This window comes from Falco cherrug, chromosome 4 (assembly GCF_023634085.1).
Source record: "Falco cherrug isolate bFalChe1 chromosome 4, bFalChe1.pri, whole genome shotgun sequence".
NCBI classification, from domain to species: domain Eukaryota; kingdom Metazoa; phylum Chordata; class Aves; order Falconiformes; family Falconidae; genus Falco; species Falco cherrug.
In genome coordinates this window covers 50,905,005-50,920,904 of record NC_073700.1, presented here as the reverse complement: position 1 = coordinate 50,920,904, position 15,900 = coordinate 50,905,005, and the positions used below count along the sequence as shown (strand labels likewise).

Below are 15,900 nucleotides of genomic sequence, written 5' to 3'. Positions count from 1 at the left end.
GCGGGCGGCGGCAGGCGCTGCGTGTTGACAGCCGGGCCCGCGGGGCGGGGCGAGCGCGGCCGCAGCCAATGGCCGGGGGGGGAGCCCGAGGGGGCCCCCCGCCACGCCCGGCCCGGGGGCGCCCATAGGCCCCGTCCCCCGGCGCGCCCCGCAAGCACGGACCCTCCGGACCCCCCCCGCGCCCCAGGGCCGGGCACACCGGCACCCCCAGCAGCCCCACCCACCTGCGACCCCAGCGCTCACCGGCCCACCTACCTGCCCTGCCCTGCCCTCCTTGCCTTGTCTGCCCTGACTGCCTGCCCTGCCCCCGTCTGCCCTGCCCTGCCTGCCCTGCACCCCCACCTGCCCTGCCCTGCCTGCACCCCTTACCACACCCCTGCCTGCACCCTCAGGGCCGCAGACCAGAAGCCCCTGCCCACATCCCCCTGCCTGCTGCTGCCTGCCCACCCCTCCTGCAGGTGGGATGGGATGGGATGGATGTACTGGGACACCAGGACACTGGGATGCCAGGGTGCCAGGATGGCAAGATGCCTGCACACCAGGACATTGGGATACTGGGATGCCAGGACACCAGGATGCTGGGATGCCAGGATGGCAGGACCCTGGGATACTGGGATGCCAGGATGCTGCGACACTAGCAGGGCCGGTGCCAGCTGCTGGGAGCAAGCAAGCGGGCTGCCCCCCCACGCTGCTGGGACCCTGTCCACACAGCTGTGTGGTGCCATCCCTGTGCCACACTGCCCACACTGGGCCCCTCCCGCTGCGGGACCCCCCTCCCTTGGCCTGGGGTCCTGTGCCCCTTCTAGAGGCAGGTGCCGGGGTCCCCCAAGATGCTGGTGACCAGCCAGTCTCAACGCATCCCAGCCCTGCCGCCCCAGTGGGGTCACATGGGGTCATGTAGGCTCAGGGCACGGCCGTACTCCGGGGTCTGGGTGACTATGTGTGGTCTGGCCACAGTGGGGCCCATGGGGGCAGGTGCATGTCCCCCCATCCCTCCCCTTGCCCTCACAGAATCAGCCACCACCAGCACCCCCTGCCGCCCCAGGTCCCAGTATGGCCCGGTGCCTGGCCCACTCCCAGTGCTGGTTCCAGTCCCAGTGCTGATCCCACTGCTGGGCCCAGGTCTGATCCCATTCCCAGTGCTGGGTCCCAGTCCCAGTCTAGCTCTAGTTCCAGTCCTGGTGCTGGTCCCAGTCTCATTCTGGGTCCCAGTCACAGTCCTGGCTGCACTCCCAGTTTCAGTTTCAGTCCCAGTCCCACTCCTAATGCAGTCCTGGTGCTGGTCCCAATACCAGTTCTGGGTCCTTGTTACAGGCTCATTCCTGGTCCCAGCCTAGTTCCAGTCCCAGACCTGGTCCCTGTCCCAGTCTCATTCCAGTTCTGGTCCCAGTCATGATGCTGGTCCTGGTGCTGGTCCCAGTCCATGTTGCAGTCCACTCCTGTCCCAGTTCCAGTCCCTGTCCCCATCCCAGTCCCAGTTTCATTCCCCATTCCAATCCCAGTCCAGTCCCAGTCTCAGTCTAATCCTGGTCCCAACCATGATGCTGGTGCTGGTCCAAGTCCCTGGCACCAGTCCCTGTCCCAGTCTCAGCCTCTGCCCTAGTCCAAATCCAGACCAGGTACGAGTCCTGGTCCCAGTCCCAGTTTCAGTCCCTAGTGCCAGACCCAGGCCAGGTTAGGTCAGGTCCTGGTCCCCACCCCAGTTTCATTCCAATCCTAGTCCCAGTCATGATGCTGGTCCTGGTGCTCATCCAATTCCCTGTCCTAGTCCCAGTTCAGTCCAGTCCCACGCCCAGTCCCAATCCTAGTCCCATCCCTGTCCAGTTCAATCCCAGTCCCAATAATGATGCTGGTCCCAGTGCTAGTCCCAGTCCCAGTCCAGTCTAGTCCAGGTACCACTCTCAGTTCCAGAATCAGTCCAGTTCCAGCCCCAATCATGATCTGTTACTGTTGCTGGGCTTAGTCCCAGTCCCAGTCCTAGTTCAGTTCCGATCCCAGTCCCAGTTCAGTTCCAGTCCCAGTCCCAATCCCAGTGCCAGTCTCATTCCAGTCCCATTTCCAGTCTCAGTCCCAGTCCTTGTCCCAGTCCAGTCTCAGTCCAGTCCGAGTCCAGTCACATTCCCAGTCCTATCCTGGTCCCAGTCATGATACTGGTCCCAGTCCCTGTCCCAGTTCCAGTTCCAGTCCCAGTCCCAGTCCTAGTCTCATTCCAATCCTGGACCCTATCATGATGCTGCTTCTGGTACTGGCTCCAGTCCCAGTTCCAGTTCAGTCCAGTCCCACTCCAAGTCCCAATCCAGTCCTGTCCCAGTCTTTTTCCCATCCCAGTACATTCCCAGTCCCAGTCCAGCCCTTGTCCCGGTCTGAGTCCAGTCCTTATCCCAGTGCAGTCTCAGTCCCAGTTCTTGTCCCAGTCCAGTCCCATCCCAGTCTCACTCCCTGTCCAGTCTAATCCTAGTCCAGTCCTTGTCCAGTCCAGGTTCTGGTGCCAGTCTAGTCCTGGTCCCAGTCATGATGCTGGTCCCAGCCACAGTCCAGTCCAGTCCCGGTCCTTGTCTCAGTCCAGTCCCCGATTAGTTCCAGTTCAGTCCAGTCCAGGTTCTGGTCCCGGTCCGGGTCCTGGTCCCAGTTCAGCACCAGTCCCAGTCCCAGTCCAGTCCTCTCCCAGTCCTTTTCTCAGTCCAGTCCCGGATTAGTTCCAGTTCCAGTCCAGTCCAGTCCATTCCCTGTAAAGTCCTAGTCCTGGTCCCAGTTCAGCACCAGTCCCAGTCCTGTCACAGGCCCAATCTCCATCTCAATCTGAGTCCAGGTCCACGCCAGATCCCTGTCCCTGTCCAGTCCCAGCCCCAGTTTCAGTCCAGTCTCGGTCCCAGTCGTGATGCTGGTCCTGGGCCCTGCCCCAGTCCAATCACAATCCCAGTCTCAGTCCAGTCCAGCCCAGTCCCGGTCGAGTCCCTGTGCAGTCCCAGATCCAGTTCAGCACCAGTCCACCCCGGTCTCCCTCCGCTCCTATCCCAGTCCGGCCGCCCCGCCGGGCGCTGTCCCTGGTGCTGAAACTGGAGCCGGACCCGGCCCGGACGCGCGGTCGGAGCTGTGACCGCCAGGACCCTGCTCAGCTCACCCTAGCCCAACTCAGCCCAGCTCAGCCCAGCTCAGCCCGGCTCAGCCCGGCTCAGCCCAGCTCAGCCCAGCTCAGCCCGGCTCAGCCCGGCTCAGCCTGGCTCAGCCCTGCCCAGCTCAGCTCAGCCTGGCCCAGCCCTGCCAAGCTCAGCCCAGCTCAGCCCTGCCCAGCTCAGCCCTGCCCAGCTCAGCCTGGCTCAGCCCAGCTCAGCTCAGCCCGGTTCAGCTCAGTCCATCCCAGCCCAGCTCAGCCCAGCTCGGCCCAGTTCATCTCAGCCCTGCCCAGCCCAGCTTGGGTCAGCTCTGTCTGGCTCAGCCCAGCTCAGCCCTGCCCAGCTCAGCCCAGCCCAGCCCAGCCCAGCCCAGCCCAGCTCAGCTCGGCCCAGCTCCGCCTGGCCCAGCCCAGCTCAGCCCAGCTCAGCCCAGCTCAGCCTGGCTCAGCTCAGCCCAGCTCAGCCTGGCTCAGCTCAGCCCAGCTCAGCCCTGCCCAGCTCAGCCCGGCTCAGCCCGGCTCAGCCCAGCTCAACCCAGCCCAGCCCGGCTCAGCTCGGCCCAGCTCAGCCCAGCTCGGCCCAGCTCAGCCCAGCTCGGCCCAGTTCAGCTCAGCCCGGCTCAGCCCAGCTCAGCCCAGCTCAGCCCAGCTCGGCCTAGCTCAGCCCAGCTCGGCTCAGCCCGGCTCAAGGCGGCCCCGCTCAGCTGGCCCGGCCGAGCCGAGCCCCACCCCGGGCTGCCCCGCGGGGGACACGCGTGGGGAGGGGCGGGGCGCAGCCTTGGGGCAGGGGGCGCAGCCGTGTGGCAAGACCAGTCCTAAGCACCCCCACCCGCCCCCTCCCCAGGGCCGAGTCCCCGCCCCCCAGAAAGGGCAGGCAATCGGATGGGCGCTCTGCAGTGACGGACAGGCCTGTCCCGCCCCCTTGGAGGGCGCGGCGCGGGGGGGCGCGAAACAGCCCGGGCAGCGGGGGCCGCGGAGACCCCCTTGGGACGGGGTGAGCCGGCATTGTCCCCGAGCCGGGAGGGGGAGCGGGGCTGGATCCCCGGCACCCAGCCCGTGCCCCGCTGGGAGTCCCTGAGCCCCCTCGCTGACCCCGCCCCGCCCGCCCCCTCGCTGCCCCCCGCCTCCCCCCGCCGCAGGAAGGAACCGCCGGCAGCCGCGGCCGGGCGCGGTTTCCCGTCGGTGCGGGGGCCCCCCCGAGAACCCCGCAGCCAGGCCCCCACCCCGCCCCGGGACCCCCTCCTCGGGGGTCACCGTGGGACCCCAGCACCGCCGGCAGCTCGGGTGACCCCCCACCCCAGGGTCACCCCAGTGTGTGCCCCTTCCCGTGCCGCCCCCCCCCCCTCGGAGGGTGCCGGGGCACAGCCCCCCGGGGTGCCCGGCCCGGGGGCCCCCTGGGAAGCGGCCTGGCACATCAATGGCAGGAACTGGGTGGGGAGCGGCAGCCCCACATGGGAGGGGCAGGGAAACTGGGGGCTTGCGGTGGACATCCGCCCCACAGCCCCCGGGCAGGGGGCTGGTAGGAGGCCTGGGACCCCTGCGGGACATCCAGCCTCCTGGCGCGAACGTGGGACCCCCCAAGGAGGGCACACTGCCCATGGCCCCCCAAAGGAGCTGGCAGGAGGGGCAGGGGGGCAGCTGGCCCCATCAGGGGCAGGTGGTGGCAGACTCCAGCCCACGGCCCCTCTCTCCCCTGCTCTGGCATGCCATGGGGCTGGGGCCAGGGGAAATGGACCCCTCTCGGGGACAGTGGCTGGGGGAGGCAGGAAGGGTCCGTGGCTGTGCCAGGGGGGCCATAGCCATGCTGGGAGCTGTGTGGCCATGCTGGGGGTCCTGTGGCTGTGCTGGGTGTCCCATGGCCGTGCCAGGGGTCCCATGGCTATGCTGGGAGCCCTGTGGCTGTGCTGGGGGGGCTGAGGCCACGTCGTGGGTCCCATGGCTGTGCTGTGGTCCTGCAGCCATGCTGAGGGAGCTATGGCCATGCTGGGGGGTTCTGTGGCTGTGTCAGGGCCTGTGGCCATGCTGGGGGGTCCCTTCACCATGCTGGGGGTCCTGTGCATGCCACCCCTGGCACTGCCACCACTGCCTCCCCCCCCCGGCCACCTGCAGGGGTACAGGGAGGGCAGAGCAGGGCTGAAGCACCTCAGCAGCCCCACGGCAGGGTCCCCGGCATGGCCTGTGCCATGTCCTGGTGGGCAGCATCGCAGCAGTGGGCGCCCATTGTGCGCAGGGCGGAGGCGTGCGCGGCCGAGGTCACCACTTCCCCGCTGCGGCCGGAGGAAGCGGCCGCTCCCGGCACCGGCGGCTCAGTGGCGGCACGATGGGCAACCTGCCGGCCGTGCTGCCCGGCGCTGCCCGCTCCTGCGGCCTCGGCCTCTGCTCCCGCCAGCTCAGCACCACGCCTGAGGAGACTGCGGGCACCGAGCGGGGCAGGTGGGTGCACAGCGCGGACGGGGCAGGATGGATGGGGCAAATGGGGTGGGGTGGACGGATGGCTGGTCGGGGCACTGGCACCCAGTGCCGCAGTGCACCGTGTCTGCTGGCTGTCATGCCCCAACGGGGCTGCTCACTCGGCCCCCTCCTGCCTGACCCCACCATGGCTCATGAGGACATTCCCACATGGCCAGAGCCCACCAGGGATGTGTCCCCACAGCAGAGGTGGCCCAGCCAGGGCGATGCTTGCTGGGGCAGGATGCGGTGCAGCCATGGGCACCCATCGGCAGAGAGCCCTGTGCCTGCGATGCCATGTGGCATCATGCCAGTGTCCCCTGCCCTGTGGCATGTCGCCAGCAGCCCCAGTGTAGTGCCCCCAGCCCCACAGCAGGCTGTGGGATGAGTCAGGACCTACCAGGATGTGCTGGGGTGGATGGGACATACAGGGACATATGGGGATGTATGGGGACATACGGGGAAGGGGCGCAAGGGTCGAGTTGGGCTGGGAAGTAAAGCTGTGCCGGGATGTGTGGGGTCACCCCAGCGCGGGGGGGGCAGGAGATCGGTTCACCCCCTCAGTGGCCATGAGCCTGCTCTGACTCATGGCCATTGTTCACACACACACACACACACTCTCACACACACACACAGACATACACATGAGGCCCAGGAACGTCCCACTCCCCCCCAGCCAGCTCCCACGGCACTGAGCCAGGGGCCACCACAGCAGCACCAGGGGCCAGGGGAGGTCCCTGGTCACCCCCATGTCCCCTCACAGCCCCCCATCTCCAATGATCCCCTCACCCCAGTGCACCCTGCCCACCCCCCTGAGGGTCACAGTCCCCATGGGCAGCTGGTGCTGGAGCCCCACTGGTCCCAGTTGCTGGACCAAGTGCAGGGTGTGTGTGGGTGTACCCCCCCAGATCCCCAGCTGTGCCCCACGTGCAGGGCAGGCTGGCCCCCTTCCCTGTGCCCGGGCAGGGCTGAGGGCCATGTCCCCCCCAGCTTGGTGCCCACCCGCCCAGCGGAGCCCCCTCGCTTTGCCCGGCTGAAGAACTGGGAGACAGGGAGCATCGGCTATGACACTCTCTGTGCCCAGGCCCTGCAGGTGGGGGGTGAGGGGGGTAGGGGGCGTGGGGCTAGAGGGCACAGGGATGGGGGCATGGGGATAGGGGGTGGGGGCATGGGGATGGGTGTTCAGGGCTGTTGGGGAACGGGGTTGGGGGTTTGGGGATGGGGGGGGATGAGGCTGAGGGTGGGGGGATGGGGTTTACTGGGCTGAGGGCCATGCGGATGCGGGTGTCAGGATGGGGGAGTGCAGGATGGAGGGTCTGGGACTGGGGGTGTGCGGAAGGGCCCCTCTCTAGACCTCCCTCCTCCCACCCAGGAGCTGCCCTGCTCAGGGCAGCGCTGCCTGGGCTCCTTGGTGCTGCCACGGCCACTGCCGGCCCCGGCCCCTGATGGCCCCCGGCCCATCGAGGAGCTGCTGGGCCTGGCCCGGGACTTCATCACCCAGTACTACCTGTCCCTGCGCCGGTGAGCAGGGTGCCGGAGGGCCAGGGCACCGACCTGCCCCGGGGCACCCCACATCCCCATCCCTGCCCCGGGGCACCCCACATCCCTGTCTCTGCCCCAAAGTACCTCAAAGCCCCAGCTGTGCCCTGAGCACCCCACAGCCCCTGTCCTGCACAAGACAGGTACCCCAAAACCCCACTGTTACCCCAAAGCACCCCGCATCCCCATTCCTGCCCCACAGTAACCCCACAGCCCACTTGTGCCCTGGGGCACCCCACGTCCCCATCTCCCCCCCCAGGGCACCCCCAGCCCTGCACCCCACAGCAGTGCAGGGCGGGTCCCAGTGCGGGGGATGTCTGTCCCAGTGGGGGGGGGCTGAGGTGTGGGGGTGTCCGCAGGGAGAACTCACCAGCGCACGCCCAGCGGCTGCGAGAGGTGGAAGCCGCCATCATGGCCACCGGCACCTACCAGCTGCTGGAGCCCGAGCTCGTCTTTGGGGCCAAGCAGGCCTGGCGCAACGCCGCACGCTGCGTGGGGCGCATCCAGTGGAACAAGCTGCAGGTGGGGCAGGGGGCACCCCATGGTGCTGGCAGGAACCCCGGCCCCATGCCTGCCCCACAGCCACGGGTCACCCTAGTGTGGATGCTCTGCGGATGCTTGTTGGGGGACCAGTGGGATGTCCCCTTGCATCCCCCCCTGACCCCCTCCCACAGGTGTTTGACGCCCGGGACTGCGCCAGTGTGGGAGAGATGTTCAGCTTCCTCTGCACCCACATCCAGTACGCCACCAACCGCGGCAACATTCGGTGAGAGCCCTGTCAGGCTGCTGTACTCACCACCGGCCAGACCACCCCGCCTGGGGCAGGACCCCCCAGCCCTGCAGCCGGTGGGGGTGTTGGTGACATCCCACCCTGGCCCCTCCAGGTCGGCCATCACCATTTTTCCCCAGCGGATGCCGGGTCGCGGTGATTTCCGCATCTGGAACACGCAGCTGATCCGCTATGCTGGGTACCGGCAGCCCGATGGCTCCGTGCAGGGGGACCCAGCCAACGTTGACATCACCGAGGTGGGGAGACACCCCCTGCCCAGCCCCCTGCCCCCGGCCCCGCCTGGTGCCACCGCCGTCCTGATGCTGCTGCCCCCCAGCTCTGCATCCAGCACGGCTGGAGCCCCGGCGGCGGCCGCTTCGACGTGCTGCCGCTGCTGCTGCAGGGCCCCGACGAGCCCCCCGAGCTCTTCCCGCTCCCGCCGGAGCTGGTCCTCGAGGTGCCCCTCCAGCACCCCACGTGAGTGGGGCTGTGCCCACCCCCCCCCCAGCCCTGCCTGCCCCCCACAGCCCCGAGGGACCGGAGCTCTGCCAGCCCCGATGGGACACCCCTGGGGAGGGGAGCGGGGCTGGGATCTGCGGCAGGGACCCACACTAGGGCTGGTGAGGGTCCCTGGCTAGAGCCCACCCACCTCCCCCCATGCAGGCTGGAGTGGTTCGGGGAGCTGGGGTTGCGGTGGTACGCGCTGCCGGCTGTCTCCAACATGCTGCTGGAGGTCGGGGGGCTGGAGTTCCCGGCAGCCCCCTTCAACGGCTGGTACATGAGCAGTGAGATCGGCACCAGGAACCTCTGCGACAGCCAGCGCTACAACCTGCTGCCGGTGAGCCCCACAACTGGGGGGGGCGAGCTGGCCTAGAACCCCCACCGGGACCCCCCAGCTAAGCCCCCCACCATGCCACTGGCAGGAGGTGGCCCTGCGCATGGGGCTGGACACACGAACGACATCGTCCCTCTGGAAGGACAAGGCAGCAGTGGAGGTGAACATCGCCGTGCTGCACAGCTACCAGGTGGGACGCATGGCTGGGGGGTGATGCTGGCATGGCTGCACCAGGGGAACCCCAACACTGCCACTATCCTGGGCCAGGTGCCAGCCACTCCCAGCCCATTGTACCCGCAGGTGGCCAAGGTGACAATCGTGGACCACCACGCGGCCACAGAGTCCTTTGTGAAGCACATGGAGAATGAGCTGCGGACACGGGGGGGGTGCCCTGCAGACTGGGTCTGGATCGTGCCCCCCATCTCGGGCAGCCTCACCCCTGTCTTCCACCAGGAGATGGTCAACTACCAGCTCTGCCCCACCTTCCGCTACCAGGTGGGCCCAGCCCCTGGCCCCCCCACCCCCCCCTTCCCCAGCCCCCCAGCTGATCCCTCCCGCTTGCCCCACAGCCCGATGCCTGGAAGGTCTACGTCTCTAAGGGCACCACTGTCACCAGGAGAAAGACCTTCAAGGAGGTGGCCAAGTAGGTGCCCACCCTTTGGGGGCTGTCTTTGTAGGGGGGGGATTCTTGCCCATGGGTCCCCAAGCCCAAGCTGCTGACCCGGCGATCCCCCCATCCCCAGTGCAGTGAAGATTTCAGCCAAGCTGATGGGACACATGATGGCACGCCGCGTCAAGGCCACCATTCTCTATGCCACCGAGACTGGCAAATCCCGGACCTATGCCTGGAACCTCTGCCAGCTTTTCCGACGTGCCTTCGACCCCAAGGTGGGCAGGGGGAGATGGGGTGGGGAGCAGCAGTCTGGGCTGCAACGGGTGCCTTCATGTGGGGGGTGGTTTGGGTGGTGGGGAAGGCATCTGTTGCAGCCCCCTGTCCATGTCCCAGTCCCATGTCCCCCCCTCCAGGTGCTGTGCATGGATGAGTATGATGTGGTGTCCCTGGAACATGAGACCCTGGTTCTGGTGGTGACCAGCACCTTTGGCAATGGGGATCCCCCTGAGTGCGCGGAGGTAAAGGGCTGCAAGGAGGCAGAGAGGATGGGATGGGATGGAGATGGGATGGGATGGTGATAGTGACATGCTATCCCCGACAGAGCTTCTCCAAGGCACTGATGGAGATGACCTCACCCTACACCAGCACCTCCCAGGCTGAGCCACCCATGTGAGCACACGAGGGAGGCCAGGGGTGCCTGCCTGGGGCTGGGGAAGGGTCCACCCAGGCAGGGCCCACCCTGTCCTCACCCTCCTGTCCCGAACAGGAGCTACAAGCTGCGGTTCAACAGCGTCTCACAGTCTGACCAGCTCGTCACCTCCTGGAAGAAGAAGCGGCGGCAGCTGAGCAACACTGACAGTGCTGGCACGCTGGGCGCCCTGCGGTACCGCCAGCATGGCCATGGCCACAGGGATGGGGTCCTCTGCCTGAGCACAGTGTCTGGCTGGGGGCTCAGGGTGCCCTGTCTGGGAGGACGGGGGGGCTTCATGGTGCTGGGCCAGGGAGAGGTCAGAGTCTGTGGTGGGGACTGGCCCTGGCACCAGCAGCTTCAGCCACGTCTGTTCCATGGCTGTGGCAGAAGCTGTCCCTAGGGGTCCTCAACCCTGAGCCCTGCTTGTGACAGCCCTGACCCACCAGGCTAGGTGCCCCCACCAACATCGCTCCCCTTCACAGCCCTAGGTAGCCCCACCCCTGGGTGCCCCCACCCCAGCCCTGAGCACCCCAGCCCACCCCTGAGCATCCACGCCCCATCCCTGGGTGCCCCCACCCCATCCCTGAGCATATACCCCACCCATCCCTGAGCATGGCCCCTCCTGCCCTGAGCATCCCCCCACCTGTGCCACCCCATCTGTGAGTGCTCCCCCTCCCAGTGCAGGCTCCAACCCTCCATCAGAGGGTCTGGGTCTTGGGTCACTGTGCTCAGCCCTCCCCCGCGGTGGTGGCAGGTTCTCGGTGTTCGGGCTGGGGTCCCGGGCATACCCCCACTTCTGTGCCTTCGCCCGGGCGGTGGACACACGGCTGGAGGAGCTGGGGGGGGAGCGGGTGCTGCCCATGGGTGAGGGCGACGAGCTCTGTGCCCAGGAGGAGTCCTTCCGCACGTGGGCCCGCCTCGTCTTCCAGGTCAGTGGGGGCACCGGGGGGGTGGGAGGGGGGGCACCCACCACCTGCAGCACCCACTGGCCCTTTCCTGTGTCCTCAGGCTGCCTGTGAGACCTTCTGCGTGGGGGACGTGGCAGGGGGGGCCGAGGAGCTCTTCGCCCCCCCCCAAAGCTGGAAGCGCCAGAGGCACCGGCTGGTTGGGCAGCCCCAGGCCACGGAGACCCTGGCTGGTACCACCACCACCCTGCCCCCCCCAGCACCCCTAGGGAGCCCCCAACCCCCCCTTAGCATCACCCTCCACCTGTCGCCAGCATCTGTCCCATGGCCCCCCGCCCCCCTGGTCATCCCCACCCAGCTCTGGGAAGAACACCCCACAACCCCCCCGCAGGACACCTACAGCCAGCACAAACATGGGATCTCGGCAGTGCCCTGCCAAGAGTCTCTCCAGCCCCCCCATGACCCCCCCAGCTTCCTCGACCTCGCCAGCCCCTACTGTGCCCCCCTGTGAGTGCTAGCCCCTCGTGCCCCCCCAGGGCTGTCCCACCTGCACAAGCGCCGGGTGTTGCCCTGCACGGTGCTTTCCGTGGAGAACCTGCAGAGCGAGGAGTCCAGGTGAGCCCCTCCCCAGGACTCCCCACCCCCATGACCCCCCAGCACACCTGGAACCTCCCATCCCCGAATCCCCCACTGCCGGGACCCCCGCCCCTCCCCGCGTCCCTGCGACCCCCCACTCCTGGGCTGCCCCCACCCCTACACCCCCAGACCCCCCCCAACTCCGGGACCCCTCACCCCTGGATCCTCCCTCACCCCCAGGACCCTTCCAACTTTTGGCACCCCCCACCTCCGGGACCCTCATCCCTGGATCCCCCCTCACCCCCGGGACCCTTCCAACTTTTGGCACCCCCCACCTCCGGGACCCTCATCCCTGGATCCCCCCTCACCCCCGGGACCCCCACCCCCGGGGCCCTAAGCCCCTGAGATGCCCCCCCCAACACCGGAACCTCTCACCCCTGGATCCCCCCTCACCCCGGGACCCCCCATACACCTCTGGGACCCCCCACCTCCGGGACCCTCACCCCTGCATCCCCCCTCACCCCGGGACCCCCCCCCCCCCCCCCCAAATCTGGAACCCCCCACGGGCCCCCAGACCCCCCAGCCCCCACCCCAGGACCACCCCTTGCGCCCCGCTGACCCACCCGCGCAGCCGGGCTACCCTGCTGGTGCGGCTGGACTCGGCGGGGCAGGCGGAGCTGCGGTACCAGCCCGGGGACCACCTCGGCGTCTTCCCCGCCAACCGCGCCGAGCTGGTGCGGGGGGTCCTGGGCCGCGTGCGCGACCCGCCGCCCCCCGAGCAGCCTGTCGTGGTGGAGAGTCTGGAGGGGGATCCCGGCGGTAGGACCCGCGGCCGCGGGGAGCGGGGGCCGGGAAAGGGCTGGAGAGGGAGCAGAGAAAGGGGCTGGGGCAGGGAGCAGGAAAGGCAGAGGCCGGGGCAGGAGAAGGAGCAGGGGAAGGGGCCGGGGCAGCGGCTGGAGCAGGGGAAAGGGCAGGCAAAGGGGCTGGGGCAGGGGCGGAAGGGGCTGGGGCAGGAGAAGGGGCTGGGGCAGGGGCAGAGGCTTAGCATGCCTACCATATCACGCCCCCACCCTCCTCCCGCAGACGGGCCCGTGTCCCCCCAGCCCGGGGTGCCACAGAGCCGCCTGCCCCCCTGCACCCTGGCCCAGGCACTCACCTTCTTCCTGGATGTGGCGGCCCCCCCGAGCCCCCAGTTTCTGCAGCTTCTGGCTACACTGGCACAGGAGCCAGCCGACCGGCAGCGCCTGCAGCAGCTCGGCCAGGTGGGAGCAGGGGCTGGGGCTTGTTCGCTGCTGATTGGGGTGCTGGGCCCCTCCCTGGCTGGGATGCTGGGATACTGGCCCCCTTCATAGCTGGAATACTGGGATGCTGTCCCCCTTCATCTCTGGGATGCTGGCCCCTCCCTGGCTGGGAGGCTGGGGTACTGGGAGGCTGGCTCCCTTCCTGCTGAGATACTGGGATGCTGGTGTGCTGGCCCCTCCCTGGCTGGGATGCTGGGGTGCTGGTTCCCTTCCTGCTGGGATGCTGGGTCCCTGCTGGGCAGGGGTGCTGGGCACAGTGGCCATGGGCCAGCTGGGTGCCTTGCAGGATGCCCGGCTGTATGAGGACTGGAAGTGGTTCCGGTGCCCCACGCTGCTGGAGGTGCTGGAGGAGTTCCCCTCGGTGGGGCTGCCGGCCTCCCTGCTGCTCACCCAGCTGCCACTGCTCCAGCCGCGCTACTACTCCATCAGCTCCGCACCTGGCCCCAGCCCTGGGGAGATCCACCTCACAGTGGCCGTAGTCACCTACCACAGTGAGAGTGAGTGGGGCTGGGGGCTGGTGGGGGCCCCGGGTGGGGGGCTGCTACCTTCTGCCCTGCCACACACACAGCAACGCCTGTCACGGCACCCCTGTGTTGCATGGCCCCAGAGACACCTCCAGGGTCCCCCCTAGAGGCACCTCCAGGTTTCCCCAGGGGCATCTCCAGGGTCCCCCTCCAGAGGTACCTCCAGGACCCCCGAGGGGTGTCTCCAGGTCTCCCAGGGCCCCTTGAGGGTCCCGCCCAGCCCTATCACACAGTGCCTGGGAGATGCTGTTGGACGTGGTCCCCTGTCCCCATGCATTGTCCCAGGCTCCTAGGGCCCCCCAGGGCCCCCGTGCAGGGATGGTGGGGGGGCTGCCTGCCACAGCCCATGCAGCACCTCCCCCCCCCCCCGTGTCCCCGCAGATGGGCAGGGCCCCCTGCACTACGGCGTCTGCTCCACCTGGCTGGCACGGCTGCAGCCGGGGGACACCGTGCCCGCCTTCATCCGGGGGTAAGGGACAGGCCCCCCCGCCCCTGCCTGCATGCGCCCCTCGGCCCCGGACTACATTTCCCAGCGTGTCCTGCGCACACCACCGGCACGCCCCGCTACATTTCCCAGCATGCCCTGCGCGTTCCCCACCACTCTGACTACGTTTCCCAGCATGCCCTGCGCGCACCCTCTGCACCCCGGACTCCGTTCCCCGGCACCCCCCGCGCGGGCGCTGCCGGTGACCCGGTGACCCGCCGTCCGCAGCGCCCCGTCGTTCCGGCTGCCGGCCGCCGCGGAGGCGCCCTGCATCCTGGTGGGGCCCGGCACCGGCGTCGCGCCCTTCCGCAGCTTCTGGCAGCACCGGCTGTACCACCTGCGGGCCGGAGGTGGGGGCGGCGGGGGGCTGGGTGGGCTCGGGGTCACGGGGCTGGGGCCAAGGGTGGGTGTTGGGGATGCGGTGGCACCGGGATGCAGGACACGGGGGACAGAGGGATGCGGCGACCTGGGGACAGAAGGTCGGGGGCTGGTGGCACCGGGATGCAGGGTAAGGTGACAAGGGGATGTGGGAACACGAGGAAGGAGGTGGAGGGTGGGGGCATGGGGACACAAGAGCAGGGTGACGCGGGGGTGGGGGGAACATGGGTGTGTGTGGCATGGAGACATGGGGATGGAGGGACATGGGGACAGGGCAGCGTGGGGATGTGTCAGGGCTACAGGACACGGGCAAGCGGGGATGTGGAGCATGGGGACAGGGGGACATGGGGCACAGGGTGCAGGGATGGAGGGACATGGCCACCTGGGGACAGAAGGTTGGGGGCCAGGGGCACAGTGGCACAGGGCATGGTGGCGCGGAGATGTGGGCCACGGGGCTGGGGACGCAGGGACACAAGGGGATGGGGGCATGTGGGGACAGGGCGGTGTGAGGGGCTGCAGGAGATGGGAGAGCAGGGACGCAGGGTGAGGGAAAATGGGGACATAGGGCACAGGGGCAGGTCCCGGCTGCTGCCTCCCCACAGGCGGCCCCCTGGGCAGCATGGTGCTGGTTTTCGGCTGCCGCTCCTCAGCGCTGGACCACATCTACCGGCAGGAGATGCAGGAGGCACAGGAGCAGGGGGCCCTCAGCCAGGTCCTCACTGCCTTCTCCCGTGAGCTGGGGACCCCCAAGGTGGGACTGGAGTGGGGACCAGGTGGGGCTGGGGGCAGCATGGGGCTGCGGCCATGTGCCGGGTGTCAGCAGCAGCCCTGCGCGGTGTCCCCAGACCTACGTGCAGGATGTGCTGCGGATGCAGCTGGCAGCAGAGGTGCACCGGGTGCTGTGCCAGAGCGCTGGGCACATGTATGTCTGTGGGGATGTGACGATGGCCACCGAGGTGCTGCAGACGGTGCAGCACATCCTGGTGCAGCAAGCCGGCATGACGCTGGGGCAGGCCGGGGACTTCATCAGTGAGCTGCGGGTAAGGGCTGGGGGTGTGCAGCACGCTGGCACCATGCCCGGCATGCTGCCATGCTGCCATGCTACCTTTTCCCCCAGGACAAGAACCGCTACCACGAGGACATCTTCGGCCTCACCTTCCGCACGCAGGAGGTGGCCTTCCGCATCCGCAGCCAGTCCTTCTCCATGCAGGAGCGCCAGCAGCCGGGCCCGGCCCCCTGAGTGTGCTAGGGCAGGAGGCACCACCGCTGCTGCTCGCCCCGCCCCGCTGCAGGCAGCGCCGCCTTCCCAGTAAAGGTTTAGTTTTGATAACCCTGGCCTGGCGCTTTGCCTCCCCCAGCATGGCACCGTGCGTGACTGGGAACCGTGGGTGGGCAGGGCTGGGCTGGGGTCTGCGGTGGGGTCTCCCGGCCCTGCTTTGGCCACGAGTGGGGCAGATGTGGGATGGGGGGACACAGCTGTGGTCCTGCTGCTCCAACCTGTGTGGCTGCGGGCGAGTGGCACCACCCTGGCATCACTGCCCCAAACCACCACAGCTCTGTCCACAGCATCACCCCCGCCCCCATGATATCCCCCTGCACAGCCCCACAGCATAGCCCCCCCCCAGCCCTCCGCCGGCTCCGGGCACAGTCACCACTGGGCACAGCCCCTCTATAAACCTTTATTTCCCATGGTGGCTCGGTGCAGCCGGTGCCCTGGGCAGGGCA

At 68.4% G+C, this 15,900-nt stretch overlaps 1 protein-coding gene across 6 annotated transcripts; it reads left to right on the top strand.

Annotated features, from left to right (window-relative positions):
- Positions 1 to 5,396: 5,396 nt before the first annotated feature.
- NOS3 (nitric oxide synthase 3) lies at positions 5,397 to 15,505 on the top strand. Of its 6 annotated transcripts, none has more exons than XM_055709373.1 (26): positions 5,397 to 5,545; positions 6,551 to 6,653; positions 6,933 to 7,081; positions 7,459 to 7,621; positions 7,774 to 7,865; positions 7,984 to 8,125; positions 8,272 to 8,345; positions 8,532 to 8,706; positions 8,792 to 8,893; positions 9,004 to 9,198; positions 9,273 to 9,346; positions 9,447 to 9,591; positions 9,730 to 9,834; positions 9,918 to 9,985; positions 10,083 to 10,199; positions 10,762 to 10,936; positions 11,016 to 11,145; positions 11,449 to 11,527; positions 12,120 to 12,307; positions 12,572 to 12,750; positions 13,076 to 13,286; positions 13,695 to 13,782; positions 14,026 to 14,147; positions 14,778 to 14,926; positions 15,021 to 15,215; positions 15,293 to 15,505. In XM_055709373.1, exons 1-26 carry the CDS (start codon positions 5,433 to 5,435, stop codon positions 15,413 to 15,415), a joined length of 3,456 nt encoding a protein of 1,151 aa, XP_055565348.1. In that variant the 5' UTR covers positions 5,397 to 5,432; the 3' UTR covers positions 15,416 to 15,505. The 6 variants fall into 6 exon arrangements, 5 of the variants coding, with proteins under 5 accessions (XP_055565348.1, XP_055565347.1, XP_055565349.1 ...); XM_055709372.1 differs by having other exon boundaries at positions 8,206 to 8,345; XM_055709374.1 differs by lacking the exon at positions 15,021 to 15,215 and having other exon boundaries at positions 8,206 to 8,345.
- The last annotated feature ends 395 nt before the right edge of the window (positions 15,506 to 15,900 follow it).